The sequence below is a fragment of the Erinaceus europaeus genome, chromosome 13 (genome assembly GCF_950295315.1).
Source record: "Erinaceus europaeus chromosome 13, mEriEur2.1, whole genome shotgun sequence".
Lineage (NCBI taxonomy): Eukaryota > Metazoa > Chordata > Mammalia > Eulipotyphla > Erinaceidae > Erinaceus > Erinaceus europaeus.
The window spans coordinates 72,437,696-72,455,265 of NC_080174.1; the positions used below are offsets into that span (position 1 = coordinate 72,437,696).

At 43.1% G+C, this 17,570-nt stretch overlaps 1 protein-coding gene across 4 annotated transcripts in view; it reads right to left on the reverse strand.

Moving 5' to 3' along the window:
- YIPF1 (Yip1 domain family member 1) overlaps positions 1–17,570 on the reverse strand; it is a 30,659-nt gene extending 13,089 nt beyond the window's left edge. For 3 of the 4 annotated variants that reach the window (XR_009553892.1, XM_060206231.1, XM_007534195.3), the window contains exons 1-6: positions 17,269–17,570; positions 16,411–16,491; positions 10,440–10,603; positions 5,610–5,690; positions 3,461–3,548; positions 1,177–1,293 (exon numbers count right to left, since the gene is read on the reverse strand). Coding sequence is in view for 3 of the 4 variants with exons in the window: in XM_060206231.1 (XP_060062214.1) it covers positions 1,177–1,293; positions 3,461–3,548; positions 5,610–5,690; positions 10,440–10,603; positions 16,411–16,441 (481 nt within the window). In the remaining variant the exon portion in view is untranslated. Of the gene's footprint in view, positions 1–1,176; positions 1,294–3,460; positions 3,549–5,609; positions 5,691–10,439; positions 10,604–16,410; positions 16,492–17,163; positions 17,209–17,268 lie in introns of those variants that run through there. The other variant, XM_060206230.1, reaches the window with a different exon arrangement.

Genomic DNA, 17,570 nt, shown 5'->3' on the forward strand with positions numbered 1-17,570 from the left:
TTTTCTCCCCCTCTGTCTTTCCCTCTTCTCTCCATTTCTCTCTGTCCTATCTAACAACAACAACATCAATAACAACAACAATGGCAACATAAAGGAAAAGAAATAATTAATTAAAAAAAAGCTTTTTAATTACCCAATACTTCCATAACAGAACTATTAGAACAAGAACATTATGCACAAGCCATCAGCACAATACAATTGGTTCTGAATTTGCAGACCCAACCCTCTGGCAAACTTTACTAGCACAGCTGCTAAGAGCTCAGGCTTTAGCTTTGACTGGTACAGATTTCACTAGGTGAATCATCATGCCTTAAAGAATACCCTCACTATTTCGGACACTCAAAAAATACAAATAATGCAACAATAAACATCCTTCACATACATTGATTCCCTCCCCCCATTTACTTGTCTTGTATATTTTTAATTTGGATAAACTCCCAATTGCTATTGAGCCTTGCCTTAAAGTTTTCCAAAAGTTTATATGGATCTACAATATTGTGAATGTACTTAAGTCCACTGAGCTGTAAAATGGTTAAAAATGGCAAATTTTACATCAAGTACATTTTACCACAGTAAAAATAATTCAGATTCAGAGAGATGGGTGGTAAGTTCTGAGACAGTAGGTCTATTCAAACTCTTTTTAAATAAAATTTATTATTCATATACTTTTTCTTTTAAATATTTATTTACTCCCTTTTGTTGCCCTTGTTGTTTTACTGTTGTCATGGTTGTTGGATAGGACAGAGCGAAATGGAGAGAGGAGGGGAAGACAGAGAGGGGGAGAGAAAGACAGACACCTGCAGACCTGCTTCACCGCCTGTGAAGCGACTCCCCTGCAGGTGGGGAGCTGGGGGCTCGAACCGGGATCCTTAGGTCGGTCCTTGCTTTGCGCCACGTGCGCTTAACCCGCTGCGCCACCGCCCGACTCCCCAACTTTTTTTTTTAACCAGAGCAATACTCAGTTCCGGTTTACGGTGGTACAATGGATTGAATTTGGGATCTCAGAGCTTTAGGCATGAAAATCTTTTTGCACAACCAATATTTCTCCCCCCTTGAGGTCTTAAACACAGAAAGCAGGAGCTGCAGCATGCAGAAAGAGGAGCCCAGAGCTCAGTGGGTAAAAAGAACTCATAGCTATGCAGACAACACTCCCAACAAGGCAAGCAATTCACCAACCTTTTCGGAATTCGGGCACATAATGGTATGTCTTCTCTCCCAAATGGATTAAGAAATTGGAAAGGTTACCACTAATTGCTATAGCAAAGACCAATGTGGCACATATCCAAAAGGGACCTGCAACAGAGACCAAAAAATCCAGAGGCAAGTCAATCTTCACATTTTCCTCTTTTTTTTTTTTTTTTTTTTTTTGCCACCAGGGTTATTGCTGGGGCTTGGTGCTGGCACAAATACACCACTATTGCAATGGCCGTTTTTTCCCTCCCCCGCCCCTATTTTTTACTGGATAAGACAGAGAGAAATGGGAGGGGGGTTTGAAACGGAGAGAAATAGAGACCTGATGACCTTCTTCACTGTTCATGAAGCTTCCCCCTGCAGGTGAGGAATGGGAGCTTGAACCCCAGTCTTTAAATTCTTTATTTTTAAAATTTCTTTATTGGGGAATTAATGTTTTACATTCCACAGTAAATACAATAGTTTGTACATGCATAACATTTCCCAGTTTTCCATATAACAATACACCCCCACTAGGTCCTCTGTCATCCTTTTTGGATCTTTATTCTGCCCCCCACCCACCCCAGAGTCTTTTACTTTAAATTCTTTAAGAATAATTTATCTCTCTTTCTCTGCTCATGTAACTAAGAGAAAACAAATTTTAGATGTATTCAATACTCATTTAGTGGGAATTTCCTTTTTTTAAAAAGGTCAAACACGTAACTCAATAATCATCAGCCTTAAGAGATGGGGGTGGTGGGTGGGAAAGGAGGGGTGTCAGTGGGCAGTTCACCCACCAGACTGCACAGCTGCACTCTGCACTAGCACCTGCGTTACAGCCCCGGTCACCACGTGGGAACATCTGTCTGGGGAAGCTGCTTAAGCAGTGGAACAGTGCTGTGGTGTCTTTCCTTCTCTCTTCATGTCTCTAGCTCTTGCTTTCTCTTTAAAATACATAAATAAATACATACATACATAAATGCATAAATAAATGAGACAAAGGCAGACAGCATAATGGTTATGCAAAGAGACTCTCCTGCCAGAGGCTCCAAAGTCCCAGGTTCAGCTGCCAGCATCACCATAAGCCAGAGTTGAGCAGTGTACTCTGGTAAAAATAATAAGAAAATAAATAAAAATAAAAAAGAGTCTGCCAAAAGTACAGAACTCATGCAAGTACAGAGTGGCAAATAAAATAAAACATAAAACAAAAGACAGGTAGTACTGAAATGCAAAGGTCAAAACACCTTCCATAGTTAGGGCAGCAAGACATTGATTTATCCTCTTTTACTGGAGAATAACACACACACGCACACGTACGCGCACTCACACATACACACGTGAGAGCACGCGCGCGCACGAGTACCTCATGGTTATTTAGTTAAACCTTTACCAGACTATAGGAAGCAAAGGTTACTCCCTTACCTAAGAGTCAATATGTGTGCTGGGGGCAGGAAAATGGTACTGGGGGCCTGGACATGGCACAGCAGGTTACGTGCACACAGTATGAAGTGCAAGGACTTGCACAAGGATCCCAGTTTGAGCCCCCAGCTCCCCACCTTCAGGAAGGTCACTTCACAAGCAGTGAAGCAGGTCTGCAGGTGTATTTCCTTCTCTCTCCCTCCCTCTCTATCTCCCACTCCTCTCTCAATTTCTCTTTGTCCTATCAAAAAGACACAGAGAGAGATAGCTCAGCTGATAAAGCACATGGCTTAGTTTGTATGAGGCCCCTGGTTCAAGCCCTGGAACCATGTGGGAACACCAGGACAAGCTCCAAGAGCTGTGGAGTGCTGCTGGTAGGCCCCCAGCCCCCCACCCTCCTTATATAAAATAAAAATAATTAAAAGATAGTCCAGGAGCAGTGACTGGGCATATACAAAACACCAGTGCTCAGCCCAGTCCTCTAGTTGCATGTCAAAGGCGTAATGACTAAACTGAGGGAAGAAATGAATTTCAGCATATGAAGGAGAAAGTGTGAGGGCACCTTCACATTTCACTCCCCTGTCAAGCCCTTTCAAACAAATTAAAATCTGGAGTCATTTAATTTATCCCAAGTTTGTACTGTCTTTTAAGGGCTTTCGGAGGACACACTACTACTTGTAATCAAAGTATAAACATGTCACACAATTGTATCTTTTCCCAAATTTATAATAAGGATCTCTACGGAAGCCAAGAAGAGTCAGAATGCTGCATGCCCAGACCACAGTGCATGTCTCCAACTCTCCAGGCCACCTGTACACTCACCTGGGTTCAACTGGTACATGGTAAAGAATCAAAACGGCACTACACATACCATAGAGATCTGGATTGCTGCGGATATATAACCTCACAAAGTTTTTTCCTGGTATTGGCAAAAGAGACCCTTTTATTCTGTCAAAGACCTGGAAAACAATATCACTGTAAGGATTCTGAAGATTCTTTTCAAGTTGAATAAATTCAACTACTTAAACCTTTACTGTTTAAGAAAAAAAGGGCAGTCGGGCTGTAGTGCAGCTGGTTAAGCGCAGGTGGCGCAAAGCACAAGGACTGGCATCAGGATCCCGGTTCCAGCCCCCGGCTCCCCAACTACAGGGGTGTCGCTTCACAGGCGGTGAAGCAGGTCTGCAGGTGTCTGTCTTTCTCTCCCCCTCTCTGTCTTCCCCTCCTCTCTCCATTTCTCTCTATCCTATCTAATAACGATGACATCAGTAACAACAACAATAAAAAACAAGGGCAACAGGGAGTCGGGCTGTAGCGCAGCGGGCTAAGCGCAGGTGGCGCAAAGCACAAAGACCAGCATAAGGATCCCGGTTCGAACCCCGGCTCCCCACCTGCAGGGGAGTTGCTTCACAGGTGGTGAAGCAGGTCTGCAGGTGTCTATCTTTCTCTCCTCCTCTCTGTCTTCCCCTCCCTCTCTCCATTTCTCTCTGTCCTATCCAACAACAACAACAACAATGAAACAACAAGGGCAACAAAAGGGAAAAATAAATAAAATAAATATTAAAAAAAAATTATTTAAAAAAAGTAAAAAAAAAGGGCAACAAAAGGGAAAATAAATAAATATAAAAAATTTTTTAAAGTATTTACTTATTTATTATTATGATTTTTTTTGTGGTACCAGACTGTGGGTCCATGTGATTTCACTACTCCCAAGTCAACTTTTCACACTTGAGTTTTTGGCTTTGTTCTTTTTTTTTTTTTTTCTTTTTGGGGGGGATGTTGTTTATTTGCTCGTATTTTTGGGTGCTGGCATTATGCACCTGTGCCATTCCCACTGTTTCCTGCTCATGTTGTTCTCACTGCTGGGTCTTCACTGCTCTAAGCCAACTTTTTCAGATGGAAAAAGACAGAAAGAGAGAGAAAGGAATAAAGGAGATGATACCACAGCACTGAATCTCCATGCAATGAGGAGACTAGAACCTGAACTGTGTGCATGACTACTGACCCTGGACTCCCCCCACCCCCTTTTAATTTTAGATTAGTGGGAGTAAGAAAGAGAAGAGAGAAATCATAGCACTGCTCTACCACTCATTAACCAGCCCTATGTCATGCATGATGCTCTCATGGGTACAAGCAAACCTGGGTGCTTGAATATGGTAAGGTATGCACTCTACCAGTTGAGCTATTCTCTATCCCCCATTTTCACTCTGAAAAAACTTTTTTTTGGGGGGGGGGTAGATAGATAGCATAATGGTTATGTAAAGACTCTCATGCCTGAGGCTCTAAAGTCCCAGGTTCAATCCCCCACACCACCATAAGCCAGAGCTGATCAGTGCTCTGGAAAAAAAAAAAAAAAAAAAAAAGGATATAGTAAAATAAAAAATAAAATATTTAAAAAAAAACTTTTTTTTTTCAGGTATAAACAGTCCCCACTCCACCACGTATGGAACTTCTTCCAGTGTCATAGTACTCTCCTCTGATGCTAGGTCTCAAACCCAGAGCCTTACACATGAAAAGCTGCATATTCTACTGGTGAGCTATCTTCCAGGCTCTAGAGCTTTTATGATGATACATAATAACTCTTTAAAAAAAAATTTTTTTTTAAAGACAGAGGGGGAGGGAGAGAACCAGAGCATAGCTCTGGCACATGCACTACCAGGAAATGGACTTGGGACCTCATGCTTGAGGATCCAATACTTTTTGCACTATACCACTTCCAGAACCAGAGCTCTCTACTGTTGAAAGACCATATCCAGTGGTCCGGGAGGTGGCGCAATGGATAAAGCACTGGATTCTCAAGCATGAGGTCTTGAGTTCAATCCCCAGCAGCACATGTGCCAGAATGATATCTGATTCTCTCTCTCTCCTATCTTTCTCATTAATAAATAAAATATTAAAGAAAAAAAAAAAGAAAGAAAGACCATATCCAGCACACAAAGGCTTCCGTATTATTTGACTGTTTACTCACAGAAGAAGTAACTGTCTATTCCATGTAACTAGGAAAATGAAGTTGGTTTACAAACCTGGTAAGTATCTACATCAAAGAATGTTTGATAGTATTCAAATGTCCAGAAGGGGGAGCTCTTCTTCTGTCCAGCAAGTAACTGTCAAGGGCAAAATAGGACACAGTAAACACTGAAGCCATCTCTTTATTCAAGGTGCTAGGGGAAGGAGCAGCTACCTAGGTGGAAACCGGGATGTTAAACAGAATAAGCTCTTCAGCATTCATCGTCAACTTTGCAACAGCCATGTCCAACTCTCAACTCCATGTAAAACATGCATCAGTTTTGAAGCCAAACCCAAAATGTCAAAATCCTAGTTGCTGCCACTGAGGGAGCTTCGTCAAGTAACTATAGAATCCTCCAGTGCCTCTTAATGTCAACAGTGTAGCTAACAAGATCTCCCACACAAGTTTACAGTGAGGAATAGATACATTTTTTTATTTAGTTTTCTTTTTCTCTTTATTGGGGAATTAATGTTTTACATTCAACAGTAAATACAATAGTTTATACATGCATAACATTCCTCAGTTTTCTACATTACAGTACAACCTCCACTAGGTCCTCTGTCATCCTTTAATAAAATTTTTGTTCTTATATTTATTTATTTTGTCTCCAGTATTATCACTGGGGCTTAGTGCCTGCACTACAAATCCACTGCTCCTGGTGGACATTTTTCCCCTCCAGTTTTAGATAGGACAGAGAAAAATTGAGAGGGGAAGGGAAGCTAGAGGGGGAGAGAAAGATACCTGCAGACCTGCTTCACAGCTTGTGAAGCAAACCCCTGCAGGTGGGGAGCTAGGGGGCTCGAACCCGGATCCTTGCACAGGTCCTTATGATTCATACTATGTGCGCTTAGCCCAGTGTGCCACCACCCGGCCCCCAATAAAATTTTTATACAGTATGTATTATATGCAATAACATATATGTAGAAGGCAATCAGTATAAATATATTTCCTTTTATGCTCCATCAAGATATTATCATCATTACTAGATACTATTATCATTACTAGATATTATTATCATTACTAGAATTCTTGAAAGTCTGACAAACCTCTTAAAAGTATTGATCAACAAGGGTAACAAAAGGGAATAAAAAAAATATTTTAAAAAAGTATTGATTTTAAATATTGTATTATTATTTTCTTAGTTGCCACTTCAGTTGCTGCTGAGAATCATACCTGCCTGCATGATGAATCCACTGCTCTTAGTGGCCACTTTTCCTTCCTTTCCCCCTTCTGTTTTTTATAGGGCAGAAAGAAATTGAGAGGGGGGAGGGAAGTGAAGAGGGAGAGAAGAAAAGAGACACCTGCAGCACTGCCTCATCACTTGTGAAGCTTCCCCTCTGTAGGTGGGGACCAGAGGCTTGATCCTGGGTCCTCAAATATGGTAGTGATTCTACTGGCTATTCTACTGCCCAGCCCCCTCTTCTAAGTATTTAAATAAACTAAAAACATACCACTAGGACAAAAAAATTCCAGTTTAGCAAGCACAGGTTTTTGATGGCAGAATTCAGACCTCATGCCAGGCTGCATAGCTGCTGTCTTTAGACAATAAAAGAAGATCTATTCAGTCAGTGGGACAGGTGGACACTGAAGCACTTGGCAGAACAAGGGCAGGTACCTGGACACTACTTTTGTTTACACTGTTTTTTTTTAAAAAAATTTAATTATCTTTATTTACTGGATAGAGACAGCCTGAAATTGAGAGGGAAGGGGGTGATAGAGAGGGAGAGACAGAGAGAGACACCTGCAACACTGCTTGACCACTTGCAAAGCTTTCCCCTCGCAGGTGGGGACTGGGGGCTCGAACCTAGGTCCTTGAGCATTTTAACGTGCACTCAACCAGGTGCGCCACCACCTTATTTGAACTCTATGCCTTGGTTTTCTCATTTATACACACAGCACAAGAATAATTCCTGGCAATTAGGATTATTTCAAGGGTTAAATAAGATGATTTGAGTAAGGAATTTTATTGGTGTCTAGTAACTTTTAAATAATGAGTAGATGTTAACTATTGTGACAACAGTTATAACAATATTATTACACTGGTCTAATCAATATACTCTTTTTTTTTCCCCAGATGAGGAAACTCAGACTTAGGGGAGCTAAAGTACCTCACTGAAGATCACACATACATGTTATTATTGGCTGAGCTGGTATTCAAACATAAGCTCTTTATCTGAGCTCTTGCCACAACATCTCATATATAACTGTAGTCTGGTTAGGATGATTCGGCCCTATTCTTGGTAATCCATGGAACCAGTGCCACAAAGAACACTGGCACCCAGGAACTCCATCACTTCAATACTGTTAGTTCACTGCTTCAAACTGGCTTGTCCTTTACTTTGTTAAAACCATGAAGCCAAGTGGTCCAGGAGGTGGCGCAGTGGCTAAGGTACTGGACTCTCAAGCATGAGGTCCTGAGTTTGATCCCTGGCAGCACATGGACCGGAGTGATGGCTGGTTCTTTCTCTCCTCCTATCTTTCTCATAAATAAATAAATAAATTCTTTAAAAGAAAACCTTGAAGCCATTTATAAAGTAGTCCCAGAAGTACTGTTAAAATAACAACAGGGGGAGTTGGGCGGTAGCGCAGCGGGTTAAGCTCAGGTGGCACTAAGCGCAAGGACCAGCATGAGGATCCTGGTTCGAGCCCCCGGCTCCCCACCTGCAGGGGAGTCGCTTCAACGGCGGTGAAGCAGGTCTGCAGGTGTCTGTCTTTCTCTCCCCCTCTGTCTTCCCCATCTCTCTCCATTTCTCTCTGTCCTATCCAACAACAACAACATCAATAATAACTACAACAATAAAACAAAGGCAACAAAAGGAAATAAATAAAGAAAAAAGAAAAAGAAAAATAAAATAACAACAGGGAGCCAAGTGGTGGTGCAGCGGGTTAAGCGCACATAACGGAAAGCACATGGACCGGCATCAGGATCCTGGTTTGAGTCCCCGGCTCCCTACCTGCAGTGGGACCACTTCACCAGTGGTGAAGCTGGTTTGTGGTGTCTATCTCTCCTCCTCTCTGGTTTCCCCTCTTCTCTCGATTTCTCTCTGTCCTATCCAACAACAATCAAAGCAACAACAATGATAAACAACAGGGGCAACAAGAAGGGGGAAAAAAAATAGTGTACACGAAAATAAATAAAAGGACTGGGCAGAGTTCCATTCGATAGAGCGCACGTTACAACATGCAGAACATGGGTTCAACTGACAGTCTCCAGCTGCAGGGGGAAAGCTTCTTGAGCAGTGAGGTAGGGCTGAAGGTGTCTCTCTCTTCTCCCTCAACCCTTATCTCTTCCTCCCTCTTAACTTCTCTCTGTCTCTATCCAATAAATAGTAAATAAAATTAAAAAGAAAAGAAAGAAAACAGCTGGGAGTCGGGCGGTAGTGCAGCGGGTTAAGCGCAGGTGGCACAAAGCGCAAGGACTGGCTTAAGGATCCCAGTTCGAGCCCCCGGCTCCCCACCTGCAGGGGAGTCACTTCACAGGTGGTGAAGCGGGTCTGCAGGTGTCTATCTCACCCCCTCTCTGACTTCCCCTCCTCTCTCCATTTCTCTGTCCTATCCAACAACAACGACATCAGTAACAACAACAATAATAACTACAACAATAAAACAAGGGCAACAAAAAGGAATAAATATCTTAAAAAAAAGAAATAAAACAGCTGACAGTCCAACCAGATACAGAAAGCTAAGAGACTCCCTCCAACCCTCCCTCTCTCTTTCTACCAAGTCCTACTGAGCCCCCTAAATATCTGTGTCCAGTTCTAATTCAGTATTCAATCTTTCTAACCTAGATTATGCCCTTGGTCTTCTGCCTACTCTTTTGACCTCCAGTCTGTCTTCCTCACGGTTGCCGTATCTCAAAGACCTTTACACACAGCTGGCTGCATTGTTTGAACATTTTTTCAACAGCTTCTAATAGCTTCCAGAATGTAATTCATACTGGGCTTAGCCCTTTCCTATCTGTTTATTTTATTTTATTTCTGGGTTGCAGAATTATTCCTTTTTTAAAAATTTCTTTATTGGAGAATTAATGTTTTTACATTCAACAGTAAACACAATAGTATCTACACTGTTTAGTCTCACCTCCTATCTTTGCCTTTAATGTGCTCCTGATGTATGTGAAGGTGAGAGACGTGCTATCTGAACCACGTTCTTTGACTTTGCTAAAACTCTTACTTTTCCCTAGACAACCCTTTCCTATTTTCTTTCCTGGATACTTCCTTTTTTTTTTTTAATTATCTCTTTTTTTAAAAAAAATTTATTTACTTATTTATTCCCTTTTGTTGCCCTTGTTGTTTTACTGTTGTAGTTATTACTGTTGTTGTTATTGATGTTGCTATTGTCCTATCCATTGTTGGATAGGACAGAGAGAAATGGAGAGAGGAGGGGAAGACAGAGGGGGGAGATCAAGACAGACACCTGCAGACCCGCTTCACCACTTGTGAAGCAATTTCCCTGCAGGTGGGGAGCTAAGGGCTTGAACCGGGATCCTTCTGCCAGTCCTTGTGCTTTGTGCCACTTGCGCTTAACCCACTGTGCTACCGCCCAACTCCTGATACTTCCTTTAAAAAAAAAATGCATTATTGGATAGAGACAGAGAGAAACTGAGAGGGTGTCAGTAACTCCAGGAAGCCTTCTGTAAGCCTCCATCTATGTCCCCATCACCCCAGTGTTCCTCTCCACCAGAGATATTCTCTGTTTCCGCCCAACAGGCAGAGGCCACAAGTGACTTACCTTTGTGTGGCCACTGCCTGGCACTTCAGTTAGTACACAGGGGGTAGCAAATGAAAACATGAACAGATTTTTTGAAAATGTTCAAAAAACAGAAAGACAGAGAGAGAGATCGAACCTCAGTTTTGTCAGAATCATCATTTCCCAGTAACTCATCATCTTCTTCTCTCCTTGAGCTTCTCGGGGGTGCGGGCGGATGTTTTGGTGTTTCATCAGGATCCTCGATTCTTATTGTGGTGGCATCTGGGGTTGCTACCAGGGAAGTGGTGGCATCACCAAATTCTAAATCAATCAGGACATAAAGACAACAGAGATTTTTACCCACACTGGAAATGTTAAATACTTTTACTTGTAGATAAAATGCACAACGTCAACTTTGCTATAGAATAGCAAGAAGCTCTGAAAAATACGTCATATAGAAATCAAGGCTTGCCGGGGAGTCGGGCGGTAGCGCAGCGGGTTAAGCACACATGGCTCAAAGCGCAAGGACCAGCAGAAGGATCCCGGTTCAAGTCCCCGGCTGTCCTGTCACAGGCAGTGAAGCAGGTCTGTAGGTGTCTATCTTTCTTTCCCACTCTCTGCCTTCCCCTCCTCTCTCCATTTCTCTCTGTCCTATCCAACAATGACAACAACAATAATAACTACAACAATAAAACTAGGGCAATAAAAGGGAATAAATAAATATTTTAAAAAAACCCAAAAAACAGAATCTAGGGCCAACAAGGTGGTGTATCTGGTAGAGCACACACATTACCATGTGCAAGGACTTAGTTCAAGCCCCCAGTCCCTGTCTACAGGGGGGAAGCTTTGTAAGAGGTGAAGCAGTGCTGTAGGTGTCTTTCTCTCTCTCTCCCTCTATCAAGGGGAAAAAAAAAAAAAGACTCTAAGGCCAGATAGACAGATCTGGATTCTAGACCTGGCTCAGCCACTTAATAACCATATGTTACTAACTATAAGTTCATTTCACTAGCAATGAAGCAGTGTTATAAGTGTCCCTCTATCTCTTTCTCTATCCTTTTTTCTTTCAATTTCTGCTCTATCTAAAATAAATATTTTTGAAAACTCTGTATGAACCTTAGTATGTAATCTAACCTCTATAAATCTCAGTGTTTTTACTATATAATGAAGATAATTAGAAAGTTCTTTTTTTTAAATTTTTTAATATTTATTTTATTTATTTATTCCCTTTTGTTGCCCTTGTTGTTTTATTGTTGTAGTTATTATTGTTGTTGTCATTGTTGTTGGATAGGACAGAGAGAAACGGAGAGAGGAGGGGAAGACAGAGAGGAGGAGAGAAAGATAGACACCTGCAGACCAGCTTCACCGCCTGTGAAGCGACTCCCCTGCAGGTGGGGAGCCGGGGTTCGAACCGGGATCCTTATGCCAGTCCTTGTGCTTTGCACCACCTGCGCTTAACCCGCTGCACTACAGCCTGACTCCCAATTAGAAAGTTCTTAACAGAGTGCTTGGCTCATAGAAAGTACCTAGTCCAAACTCCTATTCTTTGCTTCAAGCATAACAATTAGTGGAAGTCATTTTTTTCCAGCAACCTTATGTAATAATAGGAGATATGAGGACAAAAAAAATGAAAGTAGAAACCACAGAGTAGAAATTACTGTTAGTCCTACCACATAAAGGAAAACACTATTAAAGTCTGGTATATTTCCTTTTTATATAGTAAAACTCAAAAAAAGTGACGATCATTTTTTCATTCAACAAATATTTACTGCACACCTACTATGTGCCAAATACTGATGTTAGGTGTGATCATGCTCAATGTTGTACTCTGTATTGCCTACTGGAAATCACACAAAAATGGTTTTGCCCCCGCCAGCTCCCCACCTGCAGGGGAGTCACTTCACAAGCGGTAAAGCAGGTCTACAGGTCTCTTTCTCTCCCTCCATCTTCCCCTCCTCTCTCCATTTCTCTCTGTCCTATCTAACAACGACGACATCAACAACAGCAACAATAACTACAACAATAAAACAACAAGGGAAACAAAAGGGAATAAATTAATAAAATATTTTAAAAAATGGTTTTTCCCATATTGTATCAGTTTTTACAAAAATCATTGGCAAGGTCAGATAATATTTGGCTGGCTGGTGAGTAGGAAAAAGACACCTCAGGTTATATAATTTTTCCAATGTTACTGGATACATAGAATATTTTCAAATTTTCATTTTCATAAATACTGTGAAGAACACTCACGTAGAAAAAGCTTTTGAGGGGAGTCAGGCGGTAGCGCAGCAGTTAAGCAAATATGGCGCAAAGCACAAGGAATCCGGTTAGAACTCCTGGTTCCCCACCTGCAGGGGAGTTGCTTCACAGGCGGTGAAGCAGGTCTGCAGGTGTCTGTCTCTCTCTCCCCCTCTCCGTCTTCCCCTCCTCTCTCCATTTCTCTCGGCCCTATCCCTATCCAACAACGACAACACCAATAACAACAGCAACAATAAAAACAAGGGCAACAAAAGGGAAAATAAATAAATATAATTTTAAAAAGAAAAAGAAAGAAAAAGCTTTTGAGGTTTCTAAAAGATTACTTTAACAAATAAATTGGACAAAATAATGGGTGAAAAAAAGTTTTGTAGGTTACTACCTTAGGATGAATGTTTATTCGTATAGAGCACATGCCTTGCTGCATGTGAAGCCCTGGACTTGAGCCTCACACCAGAGGGGAACACGTGAGTGGCACAGGGACAGCTCTGTAGATGATGGGATGGCACTGGGGTATCTCGCCTCTCTCTGTGGCTGTGTCTCTCTCCCTCAAAATAAATTAAGTAGTCAATTAATTTAACATCAGGCTGGGGGAGGAAGGTTTCTCTGCAGTATGACAAATGTATAAGGCTCTGGATTCATTCCCCAGCACCACAAAGGAAGGTGGCACAAAAGCCCAGAGCTGTGGGTGTACTTGATGTCTCGACAGGACACTGACCAAGACCATGTGGACAGGAGAGAGAGAGAAAGGACAAAAATAGCAAGAGATGAAATCACAGGCAGTGATTGTGTACAGCTCCTAAATACCAAAAAGGGTTCCTTGTGAAGTTGAAGCCACTGGAAGGTCCTGCAGGTATGATGTCCTGATCAAGTTTAGTTTTAAAGGACCTCTAGGCTACAAAATACAGACTGGGTGGGGCAGGAGGCAAGGGAGGCAGCAGGAAGACCAGAGAATAATAATCCAGGCAGGCAGTCATGGTGATCGTGAACATGGCAGGCTGGAGTGGTAGAGCCAATGAGATGTGATCAGAGGTGAATATGTTATGAAGATGGACTAGACAGTGTTTACTGATGGAGTGGATTTCTCTTTAAACGTATCTCCAGGGGGGAGACAGCAAAGAGATTCTCATGCCTCAATTTCCAAAGTCCCAGATTCAGTCCCCTGAACCATAAGCTAGAGCTGAGCAGTGCTCTGGTAAAAAACAAACAAGAAGAAAACATGTGGGAGCCGTTTGGTAGCACAGCCGGTGTTTAAACACAGGTGGCGTGAAATGCAGAGACCAGAGTAAGGATCCTGGTTCCAGCCCTGGTTCCAGCCCCGGCCCCCCACCTGTGGGGGAGTCACTTCACAGGCGGTGAAGCAGGCCCGCAGGTGTCTGTCTTTCTCTCCCCCTCTGTCTTCCCCTCCTCTCCATTTCTCTATCCTATCTAACAATGACGCACCAATAACAATAGCAGTAATAAGTACAACAACAATAAAAAGGGCAACAAATGGGAAAAATAAATATAAAAAGAAAAAGAAAAAATGTGTCTCTTCCTCAGTTACCAATAGTAACGAGGTGACACAGGTCCTGAAGCCAGGCTGTCTGGATTCAAACATTCTGTAAAAGCAGTAGTAATTATACGACCTTCTGGCATATTATATCATTTTGCTGTGCTTGACTTTCCTCAGAATACAGAGAATTAAATTATTATTATTTCATCAAGATAACATGAAGATTAAAAATGAGTTAAAGCTTGTCAAGTACTTAGAACAGTGTCTGGTTTATAGCAGATGCCATACAAGTGTTTACAAGACAAATAAACATTTGTCAACTCCTAGCCAATGTTGAGCTCTGGCTTAGGAGTTATGAACCTTTCAGCACTTTCGTAGTTTGTACTTACTTATTTAAATCATTTAAAATTGATAACTAGAACAACAATCTGGTTCATGGTCCACATTTATGAGATATTTGATTCAGTAAAGGAATACCCAATCATATTTCACCCATAATTATCTTTTCTTTTTAAAAATAAGAATGCTTTCTTTTTTACATGTGTTTCTTTTAAAAAATATTTATTTATTTATTTTCCCTTTTGTTGTCCTTGTTGTTTTATTGTTGTAGTTATTATTGTTGTTGTCATTGTTAGATAGGACAGAGAGAAAATGAGAGGAGGGGAAGACAGAGAGGGGGAGAGAAAGACAGACACCTGCAGACCTGCCTCACTGACTGTGAAGCGACGCCCCTGCAGGTGGGGAGCTAGAGGCCTGAACCAAGATCCTTACGCCGGTCCTTGCCCTTCATACCAAGTGTGCTTAACCCGCTGTGCTACCTACCGCCCGACTTCCTTTACATGTATTTCTTACATATTTCCTGGATACAGAGAGCAATCAAGAGGGAAGAGGGAAAAAAAAAAAAAAAAAAGAGGGAAGAGGGAGACAGAGAAGGAGAATGAGAAAGAGAGACACTGCACATGAAGCTTCCCCCTGCAGGTGGGGACCAGGGACTTGAACCTGAGTCCTTGCGCACTGTAACATATGCACTCAAACAGATGCACTACCACCTGGCCCCTTAATTATCTTTTTATATTTTCATCTATTCCAACAGTATAAAAACTTTTCCTTCATGGGAGTCGGGCGGTAGCGTAGCAGGCTCAGTACACATGGCGCAAAGCACAAGGACCCGTGTAAGGATCCCGGTTCAAGGCCCCCGGCTCCCCACCTGCAGGGGAGTCGCTTCACAGGTGGTGAAGCAGGTCTGCAGGTGTCTGTCTTTCTCTCCCTCTCTCTGTCTTCCCCTCCTCTCTCCATTTCTCCCTGTCCTATCCAACGATGACGACATCAATAATAACTACAACAATAAAACAACAACAAGGGCAACAAAAGGGAATATTAAAAAAGAAGACAATAAAAAAAACTTTTCCTTAATATTTTAATCTCCTGAATCTAAATACAAAGTAGGTGCTCAATAAGTGTTGGCTGAACTAATATAGCAGTGTAATATTGAGCACTCTAGACTCCGAACTAAAGAGAAAAGCCGTGCACATTTCATTTTCCTCTTTATGCAACCTGGACAATGAACCAAGGAACTCGGGCATGTCTGATAGTACCAAGCTGTTTCTTGGTTCTCTCCCCCTGCTCTCTCACAGAGGGGGAGAGGAGGAGTGTGGGGAGAGGAAGGAGGGAGAAAGGAGAGATGGAGTCTTCCACCCCTACCCTACCGCAGTGCTATTCATGCGGCTTCCATGTATTGCCAAGGATAGAACTCTACGCGTGGCCGGGTGGTGATGCACTGAGTTGAACACACACGTTACCAAGTGCAAGGACCCAGGTTCAAGCTCCCAATCCCTACCTGCAGGGCGGAAGCTTTACCATGGCACAGCAGTGCTTCAAGTGTCCGTCCGTCTCCCCTTCTGTCTCCATTTCCCTCTAGATCTAATGAACAGCAAGACACTACGTTCTACCTGCTCAGCCATCTCCTGATATGTAATCACTGAACTAAATTTCTAATACTGCCAAGTCAAAATAGCATATGGCAAAACACAAACTAGTTGGTGTGAACAGACAATCCCAGGTGACCGTTATTCTTTTAGCAAGACTTCCTTAAAAAATTTTTTATATTTATTTATTTTCCCCTTTTGTCGCCCTTGTTGTTTTATTGATGTTGTTGGGACAGAGAGAAATGGAGAGAGGAGGGAAGACAGAGAGGGGGAGAGAAAGATAGACACCTGCACACCTGCTTCACTGCCTGTGAAGCGACTCCCCTGCAGGTGGGGAGCTGGGGGCTCGAACCCGGATCCTTACGCCGGTCCTTGTGCCCGTATAGCACCAGGAATTTGTTGCTGCAGTAGAAATACTGACGACAGAGATAAAGGTGGGCGTGCGACTGATGTACCTTCAAACTGCAAGTCATCTACTGTAGCCATTCAGCCAGTGGCTCTTCTTCCAATCGTTAGGGAGAAAAATCTGCAGAGGTCTAAAGGGCAAAAAATAATAGTAATAAACAAAAAAATAACAATAAAGGAACATCAGAAGGAAATATCCGTAAACAAACCCATTTTCAGCGTAGGATTGCTTTCCCTTGCCTCTATTTTTTTCTAAATGGGGTTTGACAGGTTGCTGTCAGCACAGCCATTTAGCATCGTATAGATTATAACTCTCGGGAGTAGGGCGGTAGCGCAGCGGTTTAAGCGCAGGTGGCGCAAAAAGCGCAAGGACCAGCATAAGGACCCGGATTCGAGCCCCCGGCTCCCCACCTGCAGGGGGGTAGCTTCACAAGCAATGAAGCAGGTCTGCAGGTGTCTATCTTTCTCTCCCCTTCTCTGTCTTCCCCTCCTTTTTCCATTTCTCTGTCCTATCCAACAACAACGATGTCAACAACAACAACTGCAACAAGAAAAAACAACAAGAGCAACAAAAAGGAATAAGTAAACAAATATTAAAAAAAGACTATAACTCTTATAAAGAAACCAAGGAAGGTGGAGGTGCTCGCTGCTCGCGGGTTCCATGCCATCCCACTCGGCGAGTGGAGGGTGGAGGGCCGGGAGGGGAGGCCGGAGCTTGATAAAGTGGCTGCGAAGGCCGTGGAGGCGGCGGCATCTGCACCTCGCCGGCGGCTGAGGACACGGGCTCTGGGCTCAGCACAGACCTGGGTGTGACAGCTGATTCTGCTGCTTCTCGCTGTGTGCCTGTGGGCTCCGCGGGGCCTCAGTTTCCCCATCTGTAAAATGGGTTCGTGGTGGTATCTACTCACACGGTGTCGGGAGCCACTGAGGGCGCTTAGTGCTCAGCCGCCGAGCCGCAGTTAGCAGGCGCCGGACTGCGGGCACCCCGCGCCCAGGCTGATCCCGGAAACAGCTGCCCGCGATGCACAGGCAGAAGCAGGGTTTGCGGCGGCAGCGGTGGGCTGCGGCGACCCTGCAGGCCGGGTTTCTCGGAGCCTCTCCCGGGCCCGGCCCGCAGATGCGGCAGCCTCACTTCCGCCGGCTCGACTCGCGTCAGCCCAGAAACATTCAGGGGTCCAGAGCTCCCAGCAGGTTCCGGTCCCAACCAGTA